This window comes from Pangasianodon hypophthalmus, chromosome 13, assembly GCF_027358585.1.
Source record: "Pangasianodon hypophthalmus isolate fPanHyp1 chromosome 13, fPanHyp1.pri, whole genome shotgun sequence".
Lineage (NCBI taxonomy): Eukaryota > Metazoa > Chordata > Actinopteri > Siluriformes > Pangasiidae > Pangasianodon > Pangasianodon hypophthalmus.
Window position 1 is genome coordinate 6,126,095 of NC_069722.1, and position 24,740 is coordinate 6,150,834.

Here is a 24,740-nt window from a genome sequence, read left to right on the forward strand (position 1 = left end):
CAGAAAAGAGGGAAAAGGGGCAGGAGTAGCACAGAGGGAGCAAGAGAATAAAAAGGAGAGTGTTGCAGAGTGGCAGTGTGACAGATGGAGGGATGCAGAAGAGGAAGGGGAATAAATGAGAGGAGACCCAAATATGTGCACAAGGAACTGCATGGTCATGGTCTCAGCAGCACACAGACATTCTGTTGAAAATATTAAGATATATCTTAAAGATCATTATGCACTGGGACATGCAGCAACATGAACTTCATGGCAGCTTTGTTATTATCAGTGGGTATTCATACTTAATTGAATTAAGAAAGGCGAAAGAAAAATTCTTTTCCAGCTCAGGCTTGCTCCCCGTAATTCTGCCAACCAACTTCACATGCAATATTCTGAGCACTGAGATTGTGCTGTACCCTGTTAAAGACAGGGAGGCTATTTTCATAGAAACTGATTAAACCTGGTATTCAAACACTCAAAACACTCCTCAGAAGACCTTATTACTGTGTAAATGTGAACAATAATGACTTGGCTTGAGATTCTGATTCTACAGCTTGGTACTCTCAACTCTGACACTATAGCCTGGTACCCACAACTCAGACTCCATAAACGGGTACCCCTGACTCAGACTCTACAGCTTGGTACCCTTGACTCAGAGTCTACAACTAGGTACCTTTGTCTCTACAGCTTTGTACCCTCGACTCTTACTCTACAGATCGGTACCCTTGACTGGGACACTATGATTTGGAATTATGGACTTAATTTCCACTCTACAGCCTGGTATCTTTAACTCAGACTCTACAGCTTGGTACGCTTGACTCAGAATCAGGCAGGGGACTCTGGACTCAACTCGTGGGCAGCAAGCTGTAGAGTCTGAGTCAAGGGTACCCTTGACTCAGACTCTACAGCATAGTACCCTCGATTCAGACTCTACAGATCGGTACCGCTGACTCAGACTCTACAGCATGGTATCCTTGACTCAGACCCTACTGCTTGGCACCCTTGACTCAGACAATATAGCTTGGTACCCTCAAGTTAGAATCGACTCAGAATGAGGCTTTGGACTCTGGAATTGACTCATTGGTGCCCTCAACTTGGACTCTACAGCTTGGGATTATGGACTTGATGCAGACTCTACAGCTTGGTACCCTTGACTCAAGTGGCTCAGGGGAAGGGGAAATGTCTCAGTGGTTAAAGCTTTGATAGGGAGGTTGTGTGTTCAAATCCCAGCACCACCAAGCTCTCATGGTTGGGTCCTTGAGCAAGACCCTTAACACTCAATGGCTCACTTGTATCCTGGCTGAACTGTAAGTTGGTTTAGATAAAAAGTGTCAGCCAAATGAGCAAACGTAAACCAGGGAAGGACAAAGAAAAAGTCTCACATCAAACATGGTCAAGAAAACACTAGAGGGAAAAATAACCAATTAAGTTATTGAGCAGAATGGCCAGAGATGTGCATTTACAAAGTGTGTGTTCTTTTGTTTCTGCTGTAATTTTTTTTATAATGGCATTAATTTATCAAAGTTTTTCTTTCTAGGCTTTGGGAGAGATATTTTATATTGTCACCTAGCTAGTTAACAGTATTGCTAGACAACTGAAAAATATGGATGCTAAGCATAACATAGCTAATAACTGATGGTAATGATTTAATCAGATAGCAAATAGCCCTTCAATCTTTCAAGTTAACATTATTTATACTTGTTTTTGAGGTTTACATTAGAAAATGAACAGTACATGTATCTGTTCAACTAACAAGTCAATTAGGACTATAACTATAACAACTTTGATAGAGAGAGAGAGACACCACTCTTGGTCTTCTAACTACAGGTGCAAAAGATGTACCCTTGAGGATATCACCCCAGTGGCAAGCATATTTGTACTTATAGCTACATTTCTCCCTGACAATTATTCACGATTGGACACTGCCCGTACAGGCAGTCCACCATCCATCTGTCTACCCATTTGTGGTAGTGAGAAAATGCTGAAAGAACCTTTAAAAGCTGTCCTACATATGTGATCTAAGAAATAATAGCAAATGTCTATGTCTGCATCCCTCACCATCTCCCCAGTGTGTGACTTTTCTTTTATATGACATCATCACTTCACACTATTATACATCACGTAAGTGAGCTTGCAGCATGATGTAACATATGCACACAGTGAGAAATGCTAGCCAGGCGAAGGCAGTGTGAGAAAAGACAGAATCCTGCTGTGTTTGCTTTTGCAGGAATGTGTGAAATGATTGAATGTGTGCATCCAAGTCTCTCACACTGCATCATAGTGGCATTTTTATAGGAAATGAAAGTCTGTACACAGTGTTTTTCTGTGTGTGTCTGTCGGGGTGTGTTTTTTCTTCTGCCTCACCTGCTCCATGCTTCAGCAGTCCTCCTCCTGTCTCCTGATCCTGTTCATCATCGTCTTCCAACTCCTGTATTCCCAAGTCTGTGTTCCTTATTCCAATATGCACAAGTACATCCACAGATCTCCACACACCTCTGAGGTTTTGAGCAGGCATCAAGATGTGCACCTTAAGAGACACAGTCTATCCTATACCCTATTCAGTCACACCCTCCATCCTCCATCTTCATGCCTCTCTTTCTCTGTCTCCTGTTTATTCCTGTGCAAGCAGAAACAATAGGAATATGCAGTTGTGTTTATGATATCACCTCTCTCTCTGGTTCCTCTTCAGCACAGATAGAGGACTCTCTCTCTCACACACACACACTAAATACAACTCATACACTCCGTTCCTGCTCTGTTCTCTCTCAAACTGGCTCTTTGCCTTTTCTCTCCTCCCCAATTCACCCCTCCCTGTTTTCTTCCCTCCTCCTCCTCTCTCCCCTCCCCCTTTATGTGTATACATTGTGAGGAGGACAGGAGAGGACAGGAAGAAGGGGGTTGGGTAGAGAGATGCCATGAGACAGCTGCTTGGCTCCATGCTTCAGCTCAAACCTCCGTCGTTATTGACAACCGCTGCCATGGAGCGCAGGATTCAGGATGAAATGGTACAAAGCCATTGGCTGGCTGGATGTCCATGGTGCATGTAGGGACCTGTAGTTTAAAGGCTGTGATGAAAAGAAAAGATCACAGAGTGAGTGAGAGTGTTTGCATGTGTATGTTTCAGGGTTCCCTGGGCCTCTGAGAGGAATGTGAATTTTCCATAGTTAGCCACAGATGAGATAAAGGCCTCCACCATCTAACTGCACGTTTATTCTGACCTTCAAATACTCCAGCTTTGTTTCCTTCAAACACTTAATCATTTTTAAAAATATATGGTTTATGTGAACACAAAAATATGAAAACCTGATCAGCTTATCACTGATTTTATTATTGTTACAACTCTGCTACATACTCCACCCTTATACACACCAGGACAACATACTGTACTTCCGACCTGAGAGAAGAACAGGCTACAACAAAGGTATCAAAATTACCACAGTTTCCCACAACGCAACATTATTTTGATGCATATTCTGTGTTTTACTTCTTAAATTCTAGTTTACAACATCAACAGTGTAATAACCAAGTAGGTTATTTGGAAACCATTTCAGTCATATCGCCCATCTCAAAAGCCACACCCACTCTTGCTTTTGGAATTATCGGATTGATCTCAATCCAATGTTAGCACACTTTATTGTGGCATCTATTCACTTTTCACTGTTGTTAGTGAATACTAGGGACGCAATACATGCTTTCAGACACATTGCCAGACCTACACAATTTGCCTTTATTTAAAATCACAGCACCTGGTGATGTGCATTAATAAACTCCAGAAATATCCAGTAGATGCTGATGTTTATTATTAAATCCAAATTTAAACCCAGAATATTCATCTAATATGAATGAACAAACCTAGATTATCCAGCAGCTGTTGATGTTCATTAATAATCCCGAAATGATGCAGCAGCTGGGTATGTTCATTAATGAATTCAAAATGATCCAGTTAATTAATAAAAAACACTAAAAATCTAGCAGCTGTTGATCATTAATAAACCAAGATTATCCAGCAGTTGTTGAGTCATTGTTCATTTATAAACCTAAAATTATGCAACAGCTGTTGATGTTCATTGATAAGCCAAAATGATCAAGCAACTGTTAAAATAAATTAATTAAAACCAATATTATCCAGCAGCTGTTGATGTTCATTAATCAATTATCCAAATAATTAATTAACCCAAAATTATCCAGCATCTGATCATCATTAATAAACCCTAAAATTATCCAGCAGCTGTTGATGTTCATTAATCCATTATCCAAATAATTAATAAACCCATAAATTATCCAGCATCTGATCATCATTAATAGACCCTAATAAACCTTATCCAGCAGCTGTTGATGTTAATTAACAAACCCTAAGAATATCCAGTAGATATTGATGTTTATGAATAAACCCAGATTTTCCAGCAGCTATTGTTCATTAATAAACCCAAAATATATCCAGCATCTGACCAAGCAACTGTTAATATTAATTAATAAAACCAATATTATCCAGCCGCTGCTGATGTTAATCAAATGCACATTAATCAGCAGCTCATGCTGTTCATTAATAAACTCAAAGTTATCCAGCAGCTGGTGATGTTAATTAATAAATTCAAAATTATCCAGCTAATTAATAAACCCAAAGTTATCCATCAGCTTCTAATGGTCATTAATAAACTAGTAGTAGTTTATTAAGTAGTAGTAGTAGTAGTAGTAATAGTAGTTGATGTTCATTAATAAATCCAGATTATTCATCTGGTATGAATTAACAAGCCTGGATTATCCAGCAGTTGTTGATGTTCATTATTCAATTCAAAATTCTCCAGCTAATTAATAAACACTAAATTATGTTTGAGGTTCATTAATTACACCAGTTATCCAGCAGCTGTTCATCAATGAACCAAAATTTATCAGCTGCTGTTGATATTCAATGATAAATCCAAATTATCCAGCAGCAATTGATGTTCATTAATAAACCCAGATTATGAATTAATATACATAGATTATTTTGCAGTTGTTGATGTTCATAATAAACCCAAAATGATGCAGAAGTTGCCTAAATTCATTCATCAATTCAAAATTATCCAGTAGCTGTTGATGTTAAATAAACCTGTGAGACCTACATCACCATTTTACTTACTTTACTTGCTTGCTGGCCATAGTAACTAAAACTAGCTACGTAGCTTCTGTTATGTAGTTATAATGTACAATTTCCATTAGATTTCACCTAGCTGAACCAAACTAACTGAAAGAGGATTATTTCAGCTCACCATGACTTAAAAAGATATTTTTCAAAAGTATTAGTTTTCACTGAACTTGTGTTGTTGAGGTGAAATGCGGCTGCTTGTCAAATATTGGCCAAGGAGCTATAGCTAGCTTAGTACGTCCCTTAAAAATATTACTGTACATTAACTGGTTTTCAGGTGCACTTTTGAGAGTGTCCTGAAGATGGGAGCAGAATCCAACCATCCAACAACTTCTGACTTCAGCCGTTTGTAAAAGAACTGAAAGTCAATAAGTAGTTGTTGTTTTTTAAAATAGCATCCATAGCGTACATCTTTTGCAGTAATCAGATGAAGTCTAAATGGTTATTTAAGCCTAAAGACTTTATAATTACATAATCACTACTAATTACAACTGGAATTTCACAAGAATATCCTCAATATGAGCCTGAGGCAAATTCATTTTAAATAATTCGAATATGAAAGTAATTGGGCAGAAAACAATTAAAATTGCCTCAGGGTGCCAGTCACAGTTTTTCATGTTTTAACTACGTATATTGGAAATTAGGTAATGGCTATGGGGTTAACAACATGGAAAACTTCTACTTTAACTTGTGAATTTTTGCATCTATACTGGCTGAGCGATATAATAATCACAGACAGTTTGTACTCTTTGGCTTATTTTCAGGGACCTAGTTAAGAAATTAAACCTAACAAAAGGTCTAAATGTGATATTAGCTGTGGTATTTACAAGTGGACATTAATATCAGTTCTACACTTTAACATCAGCCATTTTACTTTGGGATTTATGTATAGGTAAGAGAGCAAGAGGGGTCAGGGGTCAGAGTATCAGTATCAGACTGATATTGCTGTGATACACATTGAATCTATATCTGATTGGATTTTGCATATTTTATGACCTAATCCATTAGAATATTTTAGACAGTAAAAGCTTAGACACATGTTCATTTCTTCCTCTTTACTCTTTTCGCCAGAGGCCAAAAAATGGAATTTCTGTTTTGGGTGTGCCCGTGTTCAGCATTGAATTTATTTATGTCACACTCCACAGAAGTGGTTAATGGCTCTTATGAAAGTAAACACTCAGGGCTTTAAGATTTTGCAGTCTTTCATAAGTATTTCTTTTTTTAAAACTAACCTACTAGCTTAAATATTATAATTTTATTGTGGCAGTTGTATACGGTGTTTTACTATCCAAAAAGCTTTAGTTACGCAGTCTGTTTTATCTCTGTACCAATATTATTGTGGAGATGTGTGAATTGTTTGCCCAGCAGGGGGCTCACACCCCTCCGATTTTCCGTCAGTTTGCTCACCAGCAGCTAAACACAGAGAGATACTCTACACACAGAAACCCAACAGTGTCCTGACTAATCTTATAACAGGCGACAAGATAAAAGAGTGATAAAATAATTCATTTGTTTATACTGTTTCCAAATGTCCGATAAGTCGATTTCCATTCCCCCAGCAGAATGGAATGCCAGTGTGTCACTAGAAAGTTAAGCAAAACATCTGTTGTTCAGTCCAGAGGCCAGCAGAGGTGTTAACAACCCCCCAAACGTTTTCATATTTGTAGTGTTAAAATTGTGCAACCTACACTCACCAGCCACTTTATTAGGAACACCTGTACAAATGCACATTTATGCAGTTATCTCAAGTTCACATCAAACATCAGAATGAAGAAAAAGTGTGATCTGTGTGACTTTGATCGTGGCATGATTGTTGGTGACAGATGGACTGCTTTGAGTATTTCAGAAACTGCTGATCTCCTGGGAACTTCACACACAGCAGTCTCTAGAGTTTACACAGAATGGTGCAAAAAACAAAAAACACTGAGTGAGCTACGTTAAGTTCTGTGGATGATAATGCGTTGTTGAAAAGAGCGCTCAGAGGAAAATGGCCAGATTGGATTGAGATGCCAGGAAGGATATAGTAACTAAAACAATCACTCTTTATAACCATGGTGAGGAGAAAAGCATCTCAGCATGCACAAGACATCGAACCGTGAGGTGGATGGGCTACAACAGCAGATGACTACATTGGGTTCCACGCCTGTCAGCTAAGCACACTTCAATAATCTTGCATTGGTAGCATTTATGACATAAAACAAAAATTAAGCTATTAAGCTATTACAGTTTAAAAGTATTATATACATACATATCTAGGAGAAGCCCCGACACACACGCACCACATTGCTTTGTGATTTACATAAGACATATGAGTCATAAAGAAGACGTGCAGGCATTTAAAGCTTGCCATCTTCCTGGTAGCTCCAACTTAATATTAAAAACATACCTGATCAAATCATAAAAAACTGGTCTGGTTTGATTTGTGTGCATGTTGGCACATGTTTTAAATGCCGAGGTAACCTAGTTTATTTATACAGCACCTTTCATACCCTGAGGTAATTTAAAGTGTTTTACAAAATGCATAGGCTTACAACACAATAAAAAGATTAATAACAGAATAATTAATTCACCCCAATTAATCTACAAAAGAGATATATGAAAAAAAAAAACAGAAGGAATCAAACAATAGGATGAGTTTAGGTAAGGCTGATGTTGGTGAGATTCTTTCATTCTTGCTGTGTTTTTGAGCTGGAAAAAGGTTCATTTCATTAATATGGCTAATGATGTCAACCTCAGGATCCGAGAGAACACAAGCTTTCTGACTTGATTTTAAGATTCCAGGCATCTGGAATTCAAGTCCATTCTTGATCAGAATAAAATGATCTCTGTTTTGTCCTCAGATCTATCCAGTTGCGTATCTCCTCAGTGCATTTACTAAGGGAATTTAGAGATTGCAGTCATTTAGTGAAATGGCTAAATAGGTTTGGGTGTTGCGTGCATAAGTGGATAAGCAACTTTGGGCCGTATTCAGAGTTGAGTTAAGAGCTCAGTGAGGATTTAATACAGAATTTGCACACATCAGTATTCAGACTTAAGCACTGTTCAGAGGGCTACAAGACAGTTGTGCAGGTGGAGTTTGATTAAAACAGGCGCATGTCTCAGTTATATGTAATTCTGTCCCACTTTCTCTGACCAGATATCAGTAAGGAGCTGTATTATGTCCGACGACACTGTCTGACAGTTTGATGTAACCACCATATGTTACAATAAATTCATATTTTGGGCTTTTATATGCTCAAAAATATGGAATGACATTCAATAATAAATATAACACTATTAATTAATGGATAATACCGTGCCTTTAAAAGATTTTCCTTTTTCACAGTATGATAGCAGAGGAGACATGATTAAGACAAGCATCTTAATCAGAGACACTGCTTATTCCAAGGACTTTATTTTTATGGATAAAGTTAGGAATTAGCTTAAGGTGAGCCTTAAGCAAAGCATATGAGTGCTCAGATAGTTTAATCTTCAAACCGTGGGCACATTTCTTTCTATTTATTTGCTTTGAATTAAGAAAAAAACTGTTATTTTATCAATTTGGCAAAGCAAAGTAATTCATTTACGATTTCATGTCTTTGATTAGTATCTTGTGGCTTCATTAAGCTGACTGAACAATTAACTGTTAGCACATGATAGAAAAAAAATATATAAAATGTAAAATGCATAATAATAACATAAGCTTGCCATTTTCTCATTCATAGATCATCATATTAGTGTTTTTATTTTTAAGTTGTATTTTATGTTATGTACATTCGACAGCAAAGAAAAAAAATCCTGTCTTCCGTTTACATTCCATTCCTGATTTTTTTCGGGTTTAATGGTGAGTGCTTGTGCTTAAATGCGGTGGTCTAGATGTTGTTGAAAAAGCCCATCTAGGATGCTTCTGCTCAAGAAAAATTGGCCAACCTCGGAGGCATAAACTATACACAGGTCATTTGCACCATCTGAATGGTGCACTCTGAAAATCCACGTAAGCAGCTGTGCATCCCCTCTCTGAATATGCTAACGTTCCTCACGTAAATATCGACGTAATTTTTGGATTTCTGCCAACCTAAATAGGCAGCCCTTTTCTTATTTTCTAAGAGCTGACCTAAGGGAAGCAAATAAAGGCTAGAAAGAAGGGGTGCAAGAATAGAGCCCTGAGGTGGAGTAAGTCAACTGGCTGGAATAACTGCCACATTCACACCTAAATGCTGTACTAAACGACTCCTTCACACTCATTTCTCAGGGTCATATAAGTCTGTAACAGGCAGCAGAAACAAATGTTAGGTTGTAATTGCTGATTTTATCTGAGTCAAATCAGGCTCTACACTCACGTTTTCCATCTAGCATATTAAACCCTTCTTTGGTTTGTCCATCTGGGAAAACTATGTAAGGGTTCCTTCCAGAAAGCTCCAAGTAGAACTCTTAATAAGGTTGGCAACTCAGTGTGATCAAAGCTGAAGTTAATAAGGGAAAAACACTGATTACCCACACATCACAGCCCTTTCAACACACTTAGTACTATTTATAGTATACTGTGGTAGTGTAATGATTAATAAATCTACTATCCAGTGTCATCTGATGTTTCTTCCTCATTTCATCACAGGGACTTTTTCTGTGTCACCCTCACCCCTGGTGTGTTCTTTAAGGATCCAAATCTACATCCGGACTTAGATAAACCTGCTTTGTGAATATTTCTATTGTTAAAAGCACTATTAAAAAATAATAAAATTAAAATTAATAATAAAAACGTATATGTTTCATTATTTGCATTACATATCACATGTATTAATTCATCCTTATGAAAGCATTAGGTAATATATGCTTGTTTGTGGACCTTACAGTGAAGTATTACCAAAATTTAAAAAAAAAAAAAAAAAAAAAGTGTGTTAACATTGTAAACAATTTTGGAAGTCTTGTCTCATGTCACTTAAATTAACCCTCCTGTTTAAATTTTATAACCTCCCAAAATCTTCAGACATTCTAAATTATTTACACAAGATGCTAAACTGACTTCACAAACACATAATATGTGCACATTAATTTCATTCATACTCACATTTTTATATTTTATCAAATTAATAATATTATGCTCACATTTTGGTGAACTTGTGGTTCTTGACTCCAAACCATGAACAGTTTGGTGCTGGAACTGACATTATTTTGCTGGCTGAGATCCAGTTTTGAATTTTGTTTGTAACATTCATCCAAAAATTTTGTTTTTATTGTCCCACTTTGTCCATTTTTTAAAATTGGGACAACATACTTTGGAACACGTTTGGACTTTCTTGGAAAGTCATACAAACTCTTCAAATGGGGAAGGGAACATTTAGGAAAATCTTGAGGTTCTATAGGTAGTTAAGGTTATAGGTAATGAGTCCTGGTCTTATAACTTAAAACAGCATTTTAGACCAAAACACGTACTACAGGAAATTATACACAACCTGAAATTAGCTTACTGAAATTGTTGCAGAGCACAACAGCACTCAGAGAGAAGGTGACAGAGTTCGAGGAAGCAATCTAAAGGGTTTGCTTTCAAGAAACATTTTCTTAGTAGAGAGGGTTATCTCTAATATTTATCATAAAAATAATAAAATCATTTTCACAAACTTGAACTAAAACACTCTGTTATGCTGATTCACAGAATTTCTGTTGAAATTTTAAGTAATTTCTGTATAATTTGAATCACTGGAATACAATTCCAAGGAGGCTAAAAGTTAAAATTAGAAATTAAATGAATTTTGTTAATTAAAAATGACACGCATTTACATTTGCTTTTACTGGTCCTGCACTAATTTGGGTAATTTAGACTTTTTTTAACCAAATAACATAATTAACATTAATCAGCTGAACAATTCATTTGAAGAAAATATAAGCTTACTACTTATAGCGTGTCTATAATGTATTATAAATGATGAGCCTGTATATTAGCTCACAGAACATTTGCTATGTGATTATACCTCATTAGATTTTGTCAGACTTTACAACAAATTTATGAAAAGTGATTTATGGAAATGGAAGTGTTTTATATATATATATATATATATATATATATATATATATATATATATATTTATGTAAAATGGCAGGGGTGGAAAAAGTTCAGTATAGTAAACCCTATAGGTATACCTACAGCTATATAGTTTTTGCCATTAACACGATGCCCTTCAGCAGAGTTTACCATAATGAATGTTTCAGAGGATGTACGGTATGTATCTTTTTCAAGTATTTTTGTTTCTTCTGTGAAACAAGTAATGGTAATGTTTTGCAAAGTCACAGTGACAAAACCGGCTTGACATGCTGCATCGCCATGGCTTAATAAATCGTTCAGGTGGAAATACCCATTGAAACTCATCAGCTTGAAAAGAAATGTACTTTAATAACATGTTTGGAAATTCTGTGTGTTTCGAATATTTTTAGGTGCATAAGCGTAGGCACGACTAGTAGGACTGGTTTGTTCCTGTCAAATCCACAGACACGAACACTTGCATTCTTCCATGTGAGTGACAACTTAAAGGGTAGTTTCAAGATTATGAGCTTATGACTCGAGTTGGTTTAAAGAGATACACTGAACAATTTGGTACGATTTTGATGAAGTACTGAACCTTGAGAGATGAATAGAAACCTGTGCAACCTGTTCCATTTTCTTACTGTAACGCAGACAGTTCCTGCCGGTTTACAATGATGATGATGATCCCGTGAAGAAATGTGCCTTGTTTTCTTTTGACACAAAGAAAGTCAGTACGTCAATAAAGAAAACAATAAGGATCAAAAAGGATGAGGAAGAACAAAACATTCAGAAAAAATTAAATGAATAAAACAAAATAAAATATGTGTATATTTGTATAAAACAGACGATTACAAGGCACACGGAGTTAGTTAGCCAAAGGCTTGAGTAAAAATGAATGCCTTAAGCTTATTTTTAAAAAAGTAAACAATTGTGGCAGATCTTACGTTAACTGCAAAAATACAATATTTCAATAAGAGAAGAGACTGCAGTCATCCTGCTTATAAAATTGTTTTTATATCCTTTAATGTCATATAATGTCAGTATTATAAATAAAGAGAACAAACACTACAATAAGATGTACTGACAATTCTTATATAATTGTATAACCATGCAAATTTTTTATATGTGGTTTTTGGATTCTTTACATGTTATGTTACACACATGTATAACATAATAGTGTATATGTTTTGTTTTGTTTTTCCATATATGATTTTCTCACATGATTTTTTTTTTCACATGTTAATTTTACACATTTAGGACATTTTAATAGTTTTATTATTTAATATCACATATTATTCATGTGAAGCCACTTGTGGTTACTTCATATGTGATATATATCAGGTGAAGTACTCTGTGAAAGTTATGTGAGTTTCCCATAAGGGAAAACAGTTAGTTGTGGGGTCCTAAGTGTAATATTTAAGGGTTTTAAATTTTAGTATAGCAAGATGTTTGATGCCTGCCAAGGTTTAATCCATTTTAGCATTCTTTTTCTTGTGAAATGGGTTTTATATAAAAGATAAATGAGCTTTCTTAAAAAAAAATAATAATAATTTAATTGTAGCTACAGTAGATATAAAAAGTCTACACCCTCTGTTAAAATTGCAGGTTTTTGTGATGTCAAAATTAAAACCAGGATAAATCATGTCAGATCTTTCCCCACCTTTAATGTGATATAGCAACCAACAAAATTCAAGTGAAAAAACAAACAAACATTTTAGGGGGGGAAAAAGGAAAAAAAGAAAAAATTACAAAAACCCGCTTGCACAAGTATGCACACCCTTTAATAATGAGGCATGTGACCGTGCTCAGATTTGTCCAATCACATTCAAACTCATGTTCAAAGGTAATTATCATTCACCTGTCATCAGTGAAGTGATTCCGACTAACCCCAAATAAACCCCTTCCTCATTTCAACCTACTGCTGAAGCCATTGTCCACAAAGAGCTTAGAAAGCATGCATGGAATCCTTGCCAAAAGGTTTCGGTCGAGATAGGAGTACAAAAGAATTTCTAAAACATGAAATGAACCATGGAACACTGTGAAGGTCATCATCAACAAGTGGAGAAAATAGAGCACCACAGTGACATCACCAAGTACAGGACAGCCCTCCAAAACCAATGAAAGGACAAGAAGAAATGTTACCATGGAGGCTCTCAAGAGACCTACAGCAACATTAAAGGAGCTGCAGGAATATCTGGGAAGTTTTGATTACACCCTGCATGTGATAACAATCTCTCATATTCTTCACATGTCTGGGCTATGGGGTAGGGTGGCTAGACAGAAGCCCTATCTCATGAAAAAAAAATATATATATATCAACACCCACCTAAATCACCCCAAACCATGTGGCAAAATGCGCTATGGTCTGATGAGACCAAGGTAGAACATGTTGGGCATAATTCTAAAAGATATGTTTGGCACAAAAACAAGACAGTTTATCACCCAAAGAACACTATAACCACGGTGAAGCATGGTGGTGGCAGCATATGGGACTGCTTCTCTGTCTGGGCCTGGGGCTCTAGTCAAGATTGTGGGATTTGTGGATAGCTCCAAATACCAATCTATTGTGGCACAAAACCTGCAGGCCTCCAAATTTCATCTTCCAGCATGACAATGACCCAATGCACAAATCCAAGTCAACAAACAATTGGGTTCAGGTAAAGAAGATCAGTGTTTTGGAATGGCCTAGTCAGAACCTAAATCCTATCTCCCTATATACCTTAGGGAGATATATATGTATATATATATATGTGGCAAAATGCGTTAATTTATATATATATATATATATATATATATATATATATATATATATATATATATATATAAAACACCCCACCTAATATATATATATATATATATATATATATATAACACCCCACCTAATTTATTATATATATATATATATAATAAATTAACGCATTTTGCCACATATATATTTTTTTTTTTCAACCTTTTCCAGCTAGCTGTATGTTACCTATAAGTGAATAAGTGTGAATGTGTGGTGTAATTCTGCCACGTGCACAGTTTTCCTGGTTTCTATCTACATGAATATGACTAAGATAAAGCAGTTGCTGAAAAGGAATGAATTTCTGATGACAATGATATATAGTATTATAAGGTTATAAGGTCTCTCCCATTCATTCTTAGTCCAGATATAACCTTATACTACTAACATCATGGTATGTAAAAGCAAACAAACAAGGGGAAAGCAATAGACAGAGCACAGCTTTAACCTTAAATGTAAAAATTGTGTGAGAGATGTTCAGGCATTTTATCTGATAAAATATTTGCATCTGCATTTCTGTATTTGCCTGCTCTCTGAGCAACAGTCCTCTTCATTCTAACACATACCCACACATACCACCACCGTCACCACCACCACCACACCTACATGTTCTTCCTGATATATCCGTCTTACCTCTTCAAGGTTGCCCGGCCAGTCTTTATAATATTTCTGTTGACTGTTTTTTTCGGATCATAGAAGCATAAACTCCAACACCCGTAACCACGGGGGGGGGGGGGGTTGGGGGGGGGGAAGCAACCTTTTCCATGTTTCCAAACACACTCTGCATGGAATATCCAGTAAAAATGCCAAGATTTATCGAATTTGGAGCATCTGAATGAGCATAAGCGGGGAAAAAAATATTATAGATAAATTAGGTGGGGTGTTATAGGCTGTAAAGGGTATCACATTGTAGAGGAAGAGAGGTTCGCTTCAGTAACGTAGAATCACGTTACTCTAGACATTCACTTGCCACTAAAACGGCTGGTTAAAAGACCCCAGTACAGATGGGAAAACCTTCTCTGGTGTTTCCTGTATAGCATGTCAGTGCTGTCTTACCAGTCCATCTGCAGTTCAGGGAAACACTCAGATACTTTCAGGACTGTACATTTACATGTGAGTGAGAGTATGTGGGGTATTATTACAAAAACCACAAATAAACAGGGGGCATAAAGAGACCTTAGGGGTGTGAGGAGTAAAAATTAACCCAAAATGAGTCCCAGAACATATTTAATTTGACTATTATGTACTCTTTGAGCTTCATTTAATACATCAAAAAAGTGCCATGAAAATAAAGGTTACGATTCTTGTTATAAACTGAGGGATGTTTTTGCATTAGATCAGCCAAGCAAGCCGTCATTATTGCTCTACCTCAAATTAAATTAACAGAAGTGATTGAACCTTCATGTTTTAAAAATAAAAAGATTAACATCTTACAAAATCTGTCAGGTGTCTGTAAAGCTATGAGCCAAATGCCCTGTTGGATCTTCGCTAAGTGTGGTTAAGTTAAAAAAAAATAAATAAAACTTACAGTAAAAGTGCCTGAAACTCTTTTTTTTCAGCTCATTTGAACAATTTTATTCTAGATTTATGTTCTTTGCACTTGATTTAGTAAATAAAACAATAAAGAATTATTAATTAAACAGCAATTTGAACTTTAAGGATATTACTTACCTAAGATCAGCTGATTAAAATAATTTAAAGATTAGTCATTGGACTGGATGAGTTTCATCGACCGTTAAGCGTTCTTAGTGCAATAATCACAATGTCATAATTCTTTAGTCATGAATAATTTTGAAAATAATCCCTTACTTTGTTTTGGAGGAATGTGCTAAATGGCTCTTCATTAAAAATGCTCAAGTAAAAAAAACTACAGTAAAGAGGTTTATTTTACCTTAAAACTATTTCAGAAACCGATGAACCAATGGCCCCACAAAGACTATAGGTACGATCTTTTAAAAAAATAGGACACAGTGTTTTTTTTTTAACTAAAATTGAACTTCCTTGTGTTGTCAGTCAGTGCTATATGTTTTTTTCCACAGTAAGAGCAGTCTCTGGTAATGATTGAACAGGTAGCTCTAGGGAGGAATGAAGAACAACTTGTTTTCGTGGAATTCTGGTCAGAAGGCATCGTGAGTCTTAAGGTCTCTTTGTCATGATAGAACTAAGTATGTGTTTTGATGCAGTGTATCTTCAATTGTCATCTGTATTTGCATATTTTAATCTGAAAGCCAGATTATCATAGAGCTACTGATTTAGGCTTACAAGACAAAACAAAGATATAGACATTTATGCTTTATATATAAAGGGCTTTTATGTATAAACGAGTTTTTTACCTATGGTCTGTTTTGGGCCTTCATTTATAATGTTGGATGAGCAGTCAGGTGACAGAACAGTGAGTGTGTGCGTGTGTGTGTGTGTGTGTGTGTGTGTGTGTGTGAGAGAGAGAGAGAGAGAGAGAGAGAGAGAGAGGGAGAGATTTTGAGAGGTGTGGCTTATGGGCTGATCAGAGTTACAGGTACGAAAGGAAGGTATATGTACAGATGTAATGATGTAAAAGAGCGTGAAAGTGTTTGACAATGATGGTGTTCAGGACATTGTGTGTGGTGCTCCTAGTCCTCGCCAAAGGTAAGTTCGTAACTTGTACGACATGTGCTGCTTTTGCTTTGACTTCCTCAATACACAACAGTTCTTTACCCGTTTTTTGAGAATTAAGACCAGAACTCACCCAGCCAGTTTAAAGACTTTTGTACTTTTGTGCTTTCATTTCATATCTATATATATATATATATATATATATATATAGATATATCTATCTATCTATCTATCTATCTATCTATCTATATATATAGAACATTAAAGTAAAATTTAATTTCATGTCTTTGACATGAGTTTAGTACAAAACATATGTGTGTCTGTGTGTGTGTGTGTGTGTGTGTGTGTGTATATATATATATATAAAAACAATTACTTTATTATTACTTATTGAGTAATTACCCATTATTTATTAGTAGTTAACAGTAGTGATTTAGGCATAATACATACAGTTTTGCTCATTCACTCCTGCTTAGTCCATGCATATGTACCTCTGAGTTATTAAACAGTATTGTATATTGTTACCAAATATAGAAATAAAGATATAATATATGTGCGGATATGGCATAGGATGTGAGAAAAGGAACCAGTGTGTATGTTACTACTGAAACATTTTAAGGAACTATAATTATGATAGTCCTTTGGTGATTAAAACAGGACCAAATAAAAATGTTTATACTGCAAAAGTATGATTATATTAAATACTAAAGGAATTACCACAGGCTTTCAGAGATTAAATATACTGAATTTATTACTGGTAACTTTTCTATCAACAGTCCGTAAAGAATAGCTAGGGGGTCTGTGATTTTTTTTTTTTTTTTTTTGGTTACACTGGTGGACATTATTATATTTATTATTGAGTGTTACTATTTTTACTTTAGCAAGTTGCCTATAAATAATGTCAGCTTGGAACTAAAGTGTTCTGTCGGTATAAATTTCAGGAATAGAAAGCTCAATGGTGCCAATAAATAAGCATTTATAGTCAAAGGGATCCCTGACTGCAAAATGTTTGAGAAAGATTTAGTGATGTCTTTTCTGCTGCATTTCTGTTCTCTCCTTCCCTTTAAAATCCATCTCAGAATGTGAAAATTTGTTGAGTAAAATTATTTTACAGACATTTTTTCTACCTATAATATACTTGGACAGTTTCACTTTAAATGTAATTCATTGAAATGACCTAGAAACATTTTCATTTACTTTATAATTTTGCCTAAGTTATCTCTCAGCAAAGAGTCCGTAGTGTGTGAATGTGTGTGTGTTTGTGCTCTGTGATGGATTAGCACTCTGTCCAGGATGCCTCGAGTTCCCTGGGATAGGCTCCAGGCTCCCATGCAAACGTGTGTAGGATAAGCAGTACAGAAATCGAAGGATGGAATACTTAACATATTAATACATTAACAGCCAATGAAGTCATATAGGAATACTCATTAATAATGATAACAGTTAAGTATTAACATATTATTAACTAATTCTGATTATTTAAAGTCCTACTTACGCTGTATTATTAAAGATAATTTACACTGTCTAGACATTGTACACAATGTAGGTTAACTAAAACTTATGGCTAGTTAAGTAACTTGGGTCAATTCACAATTCGCAATGCAAACCCAATAGCGCTAACAAGTTGCTTTGAGATCATGTGATGAGAACAACTCAAAGCACCTTGCCATATTGATGTTATAATAATGGGTGTGGTGTCAAACTCACAGGTGGTTGACCCATTCAAATACACAGTAAGGACTGTGGCATATACTAATAAAAGTAGTTGTTAAAGCCTAACTGTACATCTCATATACGGAGACCAATTTTCTCCCCGATTTGGTCATCTGCCAATTCCTACCCACTAGCTTGCTCTCCCCTATCTCTCGACTGCAACCACATGGGCAGGATAAAGGCTAACACATGATTCCTGGAAGGCATGTAATACAAACGTCTGCGTTCTTTGAACCGCGGCTTGTGCTGAGTCAAATGGCAGTGTGACACACTCTGAGGAAGGGTACATGAGCATACATGAGCATAAATGAGCTTACAGATGTCTAAAATTGGCTAGTGTTGCTGTGATTGACAGGGAAGGAAGTAATGCCAGCCCAGTATGTGTGTGTGTGTGTGTGTGTGTATGTATATATATATATATATATATATATGTAAATGCATGTATTTTTTTTTTACACACACATGTGTGCTAGGTTTAGGTTTAGTTTAAAATAATTGGGGTGCAGCAAAAAAAAAGGTCTCAGATTTAAATAATAGCCTATAATATTGTTAACCTCAAACAGATATTCCACAATGCCCAGGATCAAGCGGTTGCTGAGGACGAATGAACGAATTAATGAAATCTAATATAAACGAATGTAAAAACAAAAATAGTCATGCTGCGAAGTGTGTGTGCAGTCATTTCACATTGCTGCCATGGGTGGGGGCTAGTGGCTAGTTAAAAATTGCACACAACCACAAGTTAAACACACAGCGTTCCAATAAAAGAAGGTAACAGGGTCTTAACAAACAGGACAAACTGGAACCTGGAAGCAGGAAAGAATAAGAGCCAAAATACAGAGAGAACAGAGAGAATGGAAATATAAACAGAAAATGTCATCAGATTACACACACTGTTATGTTATAACAATGAGCACACACACAACTATATTTTGAATGTCATAATTTTAATGTAGTTTGTGAATGTCAGGCGGCAGAGACGTTGACAGTTGAGGTGAATGTTAAGAATAAAGACTGGCACGCACAAATCCAAAACACAATCTCAAGACCCAGAATCAGGCAAAGGGTCAGGTGATGTACAAACAGGTATTCAGAGGATGAGACAATAGTCATGAAATGAGAAAACAAATGTGGGTCAAAACCAGAAGTCGCAAACACGAATCAAAGACTTGGTACATCAGATGAGAAACAGAGCTGAACAAATACTTTGCAAAGTCTAGGTGCTGTGAGTGTGTTTATATAGTGTGGAGTGGTTACTGAGTCCAGGTGTGTGCAATCAGTAATCAGGTGAATTTGTTAGCATGTGAACTGGGAGTTGGAGTCCATGTAGTAGTCAGAGGTGCATTCTGGGAAATGGAGTCGGCCGCCGAATTCGGCGTTGATGTGAGAGTGAATAATAATGCAAGGGGTAAAGTATTATAGCATGTATATACTGATCATCAAAAAAAAAAAAAGATAAATATGCCAGGTATGAACAAACATATGAGCTGAACATCCTGTCAGGCTTGAAAAAAAAAAAAAAAAAAAAAAAAGCATTCATAAAAAGATTTTTAAAAAAAGCATTCATAAGTGTTCTTTGGTTTGTCCCTCTGGATGGACTTTTAAGGAAACTTACAACAGAGCTTCTTCCCCAAATGTCTAGATTGTGATTTCCTGCACTGGCATCACGGTGTCAATCAATAACTTTAGTAGTTAAGTCACTCACTCACAAGCTCAAGTCTGGTGTAAGAGTCCCTAAATTAACCAATTTTAAATATAGACTTACAATTATTAAAATAATGTTTTTATTTTGCTATTAACAAATACCAAAGGGACATATCCTTGCTAACTCAATTAACTCTGCAACTCAATAAAAAAAAAAAACAGCTATTATTTTTAAGCTTAGCCATAATTCTGCCCACTGCCACTAATCAGATAAGATTAATTTAGGCCAGTACTAAGCAAACCCTAGCTACTTTTGACATGCTATTGTTAGTAGAACTAACAGTACATTGCTAGCCAACTAGCTGGAAAGCCATGGAATCCACTTGCCTCATGAGATGAATGCAAAGGTGCAGGTGGCACCTACAACCTGTTCTCAGTATGAGTGAAGGAATAAGCACAGAAGTATGTTAATTACTTGTATGTTAATTACATGTTAATAAAAGATGAACCAGACTGACAGAAGTCATAAATGATATCCTGCTAACAATATCAGTAATCCGTCAGTGGAACAAGCATGAATAAAAATTGTTTGTCTTTTTCCTGTGTTCCAGGATGCCGTTCACAGCTGAATGGTAAGTTTTTCCTTAAATCATTTAAAATATTTGATTAATATTATAATATTAATAATTCAGGAATACAAAGGTGCCAACATTGCTAACAAGAAAATCCTAGCAAGCAGCGAAAAAAACAGAATTAAACCATAAATTGTAGCATATGTTGGTGGATGAGATGGACCTAATGGTCCGTGTGGGTTTCCTCTGGGTTCTCTTTTTTTCCTTCCACCTCCCAAAAATTTGCCAGTAGGTGCTTCAGCTATCTAAAGGTTTCTTTAGTTTGCCTCTCTGGTAAAACCCTTTGGAGGCAAAGAACCCTTGTGGAACTCTCTTTCTTTACCCTGCATTACCACTGGCATCATTTCGGCACTTGAGCCATTCTAAGTTTTGTTACTAGTAGATGTTCTTCTCTTGAGTTATTGCTGTTTGCCATGGTTTCTCTGGTATAGCACCTGGCTAGCAAAATATAGTGGCACAAACTACATAGCTTGCCTCTATTTCAGGGCCAGTGAAATTGGGGCAAAGTCAGAGTGTGTAAAGGATGTACTGAGACATGGCCAGAGAAACAGGACATAGTCATCGATGTAACTGAAACATTGTTTTTCTGTCTTTAGCAGTCTGTGGCAAGGCTACATTGAACACCAGGATAGTAGGAGGACAGGATGCTGTTGCGGGGTCTTGGCCTTGGCAAGTCAGCCTGCAAGTGCAAGGAAGCCATTTCTGCGGTGGATCCCTAATCAATGAGGGCTGGGTCCTCTCGGCAGCTCACTGCTTTGGAAGGTGTCGTATAGATTAAAAAAACTATGCAAACAGTTCACAGGGCTTTGACACGTAATTTAATAGTGCTGAGGTGATGGTGACAGGAACGGTTATCTGCTTTTTCCAGTTACATTGCTTCCCAAGTGAGTGTGAACCTGGGGCTGTATACTCAGCAAGGAAGCAACTCTAACAGTGTGACAAAGTCCATCACTAAAGTCTTCACACATCCGAGCTACAATTCCAAAACAAGTGACAATGACCTCGCTCTACTGCAGCTGTCTTCTGTTGTAACATTCAGTACTTACATCGCTCCTGTCTGCCTGGCTGCAAATGGGAGCACTTTTTTCAATGGCACCATGACATGGGTCACAGGCTGGGGAAGAATCGGTGTTGGAGGTGAGAATTATTATTGTTGGTGTTGCTGTTGCTATAACTTTATAGTAAAGTAGTGTAGTTGAAAATGTAGAAAAATGTTTAGCTTGCCCAGAATGTTTTTATTCAAACTTTAATTCTTAAAACTGTCAGAGAGTCTTGGTTGGGCCATTGAGCAAGCAAGTAGGTTTAATGATGCTCCACTTGTGTTTCCTCAGTAAATCTACCTTCTCCTGGGACACTACAGGAAGTTCAAGTCCCAATTATTGGAAATAGGCAGTGTAACTGTTTATATAACGTTGGAAGTATCACCAGCAATATGGTGTGTGCTGGGTACTTGCAAGGGGGCAAGGACTCATGTCAGGTATTATCATCTTAATCGGTTTACTTCTTGTATTGTAGCCCTTTCCATCTGAAGGTTTGTTCAATTAGAAGACATAAATGTCTGTCTGCACTGCACAGGGTGACTCCGGAGGTCCACTCGTCATCAAACAAGGCTCTCAGTGGATCCAGGCCGGCATTGTGAGCTTTGGAAAGGAATGCGCTCTGCCAGGTTACCCTGGTGTGTATACGAGAGTTTCTCAGTATCAGGATTGGATCAATCAAATAATCATCACAAACCAGCCGGGCTTCATCAAATTTACATCCAGTGGCACTGATAGTGATCTGCAGGCGTCCTGCAGTGGCCTGCCGCCTGTTACCACACCCAGTCCCACAACTACACGTAGGACTATCTGCATTTTCTCTAAACCATTCCTGATGAAGTTGCCAGAAACATAGAGATTGAGGCACTGTGCTAAAATAAACAAACTTTTTATTTCCTTTCTCTTCACCCGTAGTGTGTGGAGCAGCAAAGCTCAATACTCTTTCAGGAACGGGGAGCTCCTTGGCGTCAGCAGGTACATGGCCATGGATAGCCAGCCTGCAGCTTAACGGTACTCACGTTTGTGGTGGAACACTGATAGCCGAGCAGTATGTCATGAGCTCAGCTGATTGCTTCTCTAGGTAAAAAAAAATACCACCAGAATAGCAGAGTGGTTGTTAAACTTTAGCCAGATATTATAAAACCACATTTTTACCCTCCAGCTCAACCAAACCCTCTGACTGGACTGTGAATCTGGGTCAGCTCAATCAGAATGGCTCCAACCCCAACCAGGTCTCTGTCACTGTGACTAATATCACATTCAGCAAAAGTGACAGCAATAACATAGCAGTGCTGAGGTTGTCTACCACGCCTACGCTTTCTGACTTCATCCAGCCCATATGCGTGGACCTGGGGAATACCAGCTTCAACATCAGCACTCAGTGCTGGGCAGTTGGCTGGGGCTCAGGAGGAGGAGGTACAGGTTTATTTGTGTGTGAAACAAAATAAGAGTCTCATTCCATATCAAACCAATTAATGTCAGCACTTTATAGGCTCTTACTGATCCTCTCCACCTTATCTTTGTTATCTGTCTGCTATAGCTCAGCAAACACTACAGCAGTTCAGCACTACTATAGTGAGCTGTGGAAATACGTCTTCATCAAACAGCATCTGCACTGAAGCCATACAGTTAGAACAGGTCTCTGAGTCTATTTACTTGTTTTCTAGTTTTACATTTCAATTCCAATAATAGTCAATGCACAATAAGGAAAGCTGACCTGTGGTCATTTTTTTTCTCTCCATCAGACTCATAAAGGAGGTCCTCTAATGTGTAAGATAGGGCAGTCATGGATCCAGGCTGCAGTTTTAACCCTCGCCACCAACAGTTCGAACAGCACCACTGGATCCACCAACAGCACAAACAGCACCACTAATTCTACCAACAGTTCGAACAGCACTAGTGGCTCCACTAAAACCTTGTCAGATGCAGCATCTCGTGCCACAGATATCCAGGTCTTCACTAAGGTATCCAGCTTCTCAACTTTCTTGAAGTCTACAGTGGGTTCCTTCCCGCCCAGTGCAGAAGGCAACAGCACAGCTTCGTCTTCCTCATCTAACAATTCAGGCTGTGAAGCTTTGTCATCCCTTTCAGTCCTTGTACTCTCCCTTCTTGCCCTCATCCAAACCTTTGGTTTAGAATAAGCACCCCTAATAAACCAATATAAGTAATCAGGTAAATTACACTATGTCTAAGGAAAAGTACACTATATCTCTATTGATTCATCTTTCACATTTAGGTTCACAGTTTCTTGTTCTGGCTTTTTTTTTTTTTTCTTGCACTTTTTACCTGCTTGGTTTGATGCAGTAAGCTCAGTTCAGAAAGGGGGTTAGCATCCAGTTCTGTAAATAAAACAGGGCAGCAGGGGCTTCCAAGGGGTTAGCCCTATTGCCGCACGTTAATATCCATAACCAATCATAGACAAAGTTCAAGATAAGAAAACAAGACTAGCCAATCATAGGCATCTGTATGCTCATGTATATGGAATTAAACAGTTAATGCTCTCCTCCAAGCATGTTTAGCTTTCCTGCACTGTAAAAATTGCTTACAGCAAAATCCTGTTTACTATTTTATGTGATTGTACTACCAGACAATGTAGTGCATAGTGGGAGGTTAAGCACTGAAAAGAAGTGATTTCAAATCCCAGTGCCAACAAGCTGCCAGGGTTGAGTCCTTGAGCAAGACTCTTAATCCTCGACTATTCAGCTGTATCCTGCCTCAACTGTAAGTCACTTTGAATAAAAGCATCATGCAAATGTAGCAGATTAGATTTTATTTTAAATTTACTGTATATTACTGGAAACATACAGTGATACACTGTAAAAAGTACAGTAAAGTTACCTGTAAAGTTACAATACTTTAGAGTAAATATGTTTTACAATTATTTACTGTGAAATTTAGAGTGCTGCAAGCACTGGCTAGTAAATTACTGTACATGTTACAGTAATTTTTTTTACAGTGTATGATCGGTCATGTGATGTATGTCACGTGAAAGAACAGAATGAGTTTCTGGGTGTAAATCGGCAGTGATTAAACTGGGAAAAATATCTGTCAAAATTCAAAATAAATAAATCACCAGAAAAAAAAAACCTAGGCAGCATAGTAATAATATTTAAATTGTAACTGAACAGAGACATATATTTTGTTTCTTTAATTCGTCCCATTATTAGGGGACAAGAAGGAGAATCTTAAGAACCTGGGCTTCTGCTTTGCACTAGACAGCCAGACTTTTTAGGGT

At 37.0% G+C, this 24,740-nt stretch overlaps 2 protein-coding genes across 3 annotated transcripts in view; one reads left to right on the forward strand and one right to left on the reverse strand.

The window, feature by feature from the left end:
• The window catches only part of arhgap23a (Rho GTPase activating protein 23a), a 79,028-nt gene extending 76,259 nt beyond the window's left edge, over positions 1-2,769 (reverse strand). Inside the window, exon 1 of the mRNA XM_026917015.3 lies at positions 2,347-2,769. Coding sequence (XP_026772816.3) covers positions 2,347-2,355 — 9 coding nt within the window. The 5' untranslated portion in view covers positions 2,356-2,769. The remainder of the gene's footprint in view (positions 1-2,346) is intronic.
• Positions 2,770-16,388: 13,619 nt separating this feature from the next.
• Positions 16,389-24,566, forward strand: zgc:100868 (uncharacterized protein LOC554458 homolog). 2 transcript variants are annotated; one of them, XM_026916485.3, is made up of 10 exons: positions 16,389-16,512; positions 20,448-20,468; positions 21,065-21,230; positions 21,337-21,605; positions 21,800-21,945; positions 22,044-22,305; positions 22,421-22,586; positions 22,668-22,921; positions 23,046-23,143; positions 23,251-24,566. In XM_026916485.3, the coding sequence occupies exons 1-10, from the start codon at positions 16,464-16,466 to the stop codon at positions 23,644-23,646; spliced, it is 1,827 nt and encodes a 608-aa protein (XP_026772286.3). In that variant the 5' UTR covers positions 16,389-16,463; the 3' UTR covers positions 23,647-24,566. The 2 variants fall into 2 exon arrangements, with proteins under 2 accessions (XP_026772286.3, XP_026772288.3); XM_026916487.3 differs by having other exon boundaries at positions 16,413-16,512; positions 21,068-21,230.
• Positions 24,567-24,740: the final 174 nt, after the last annotated feature.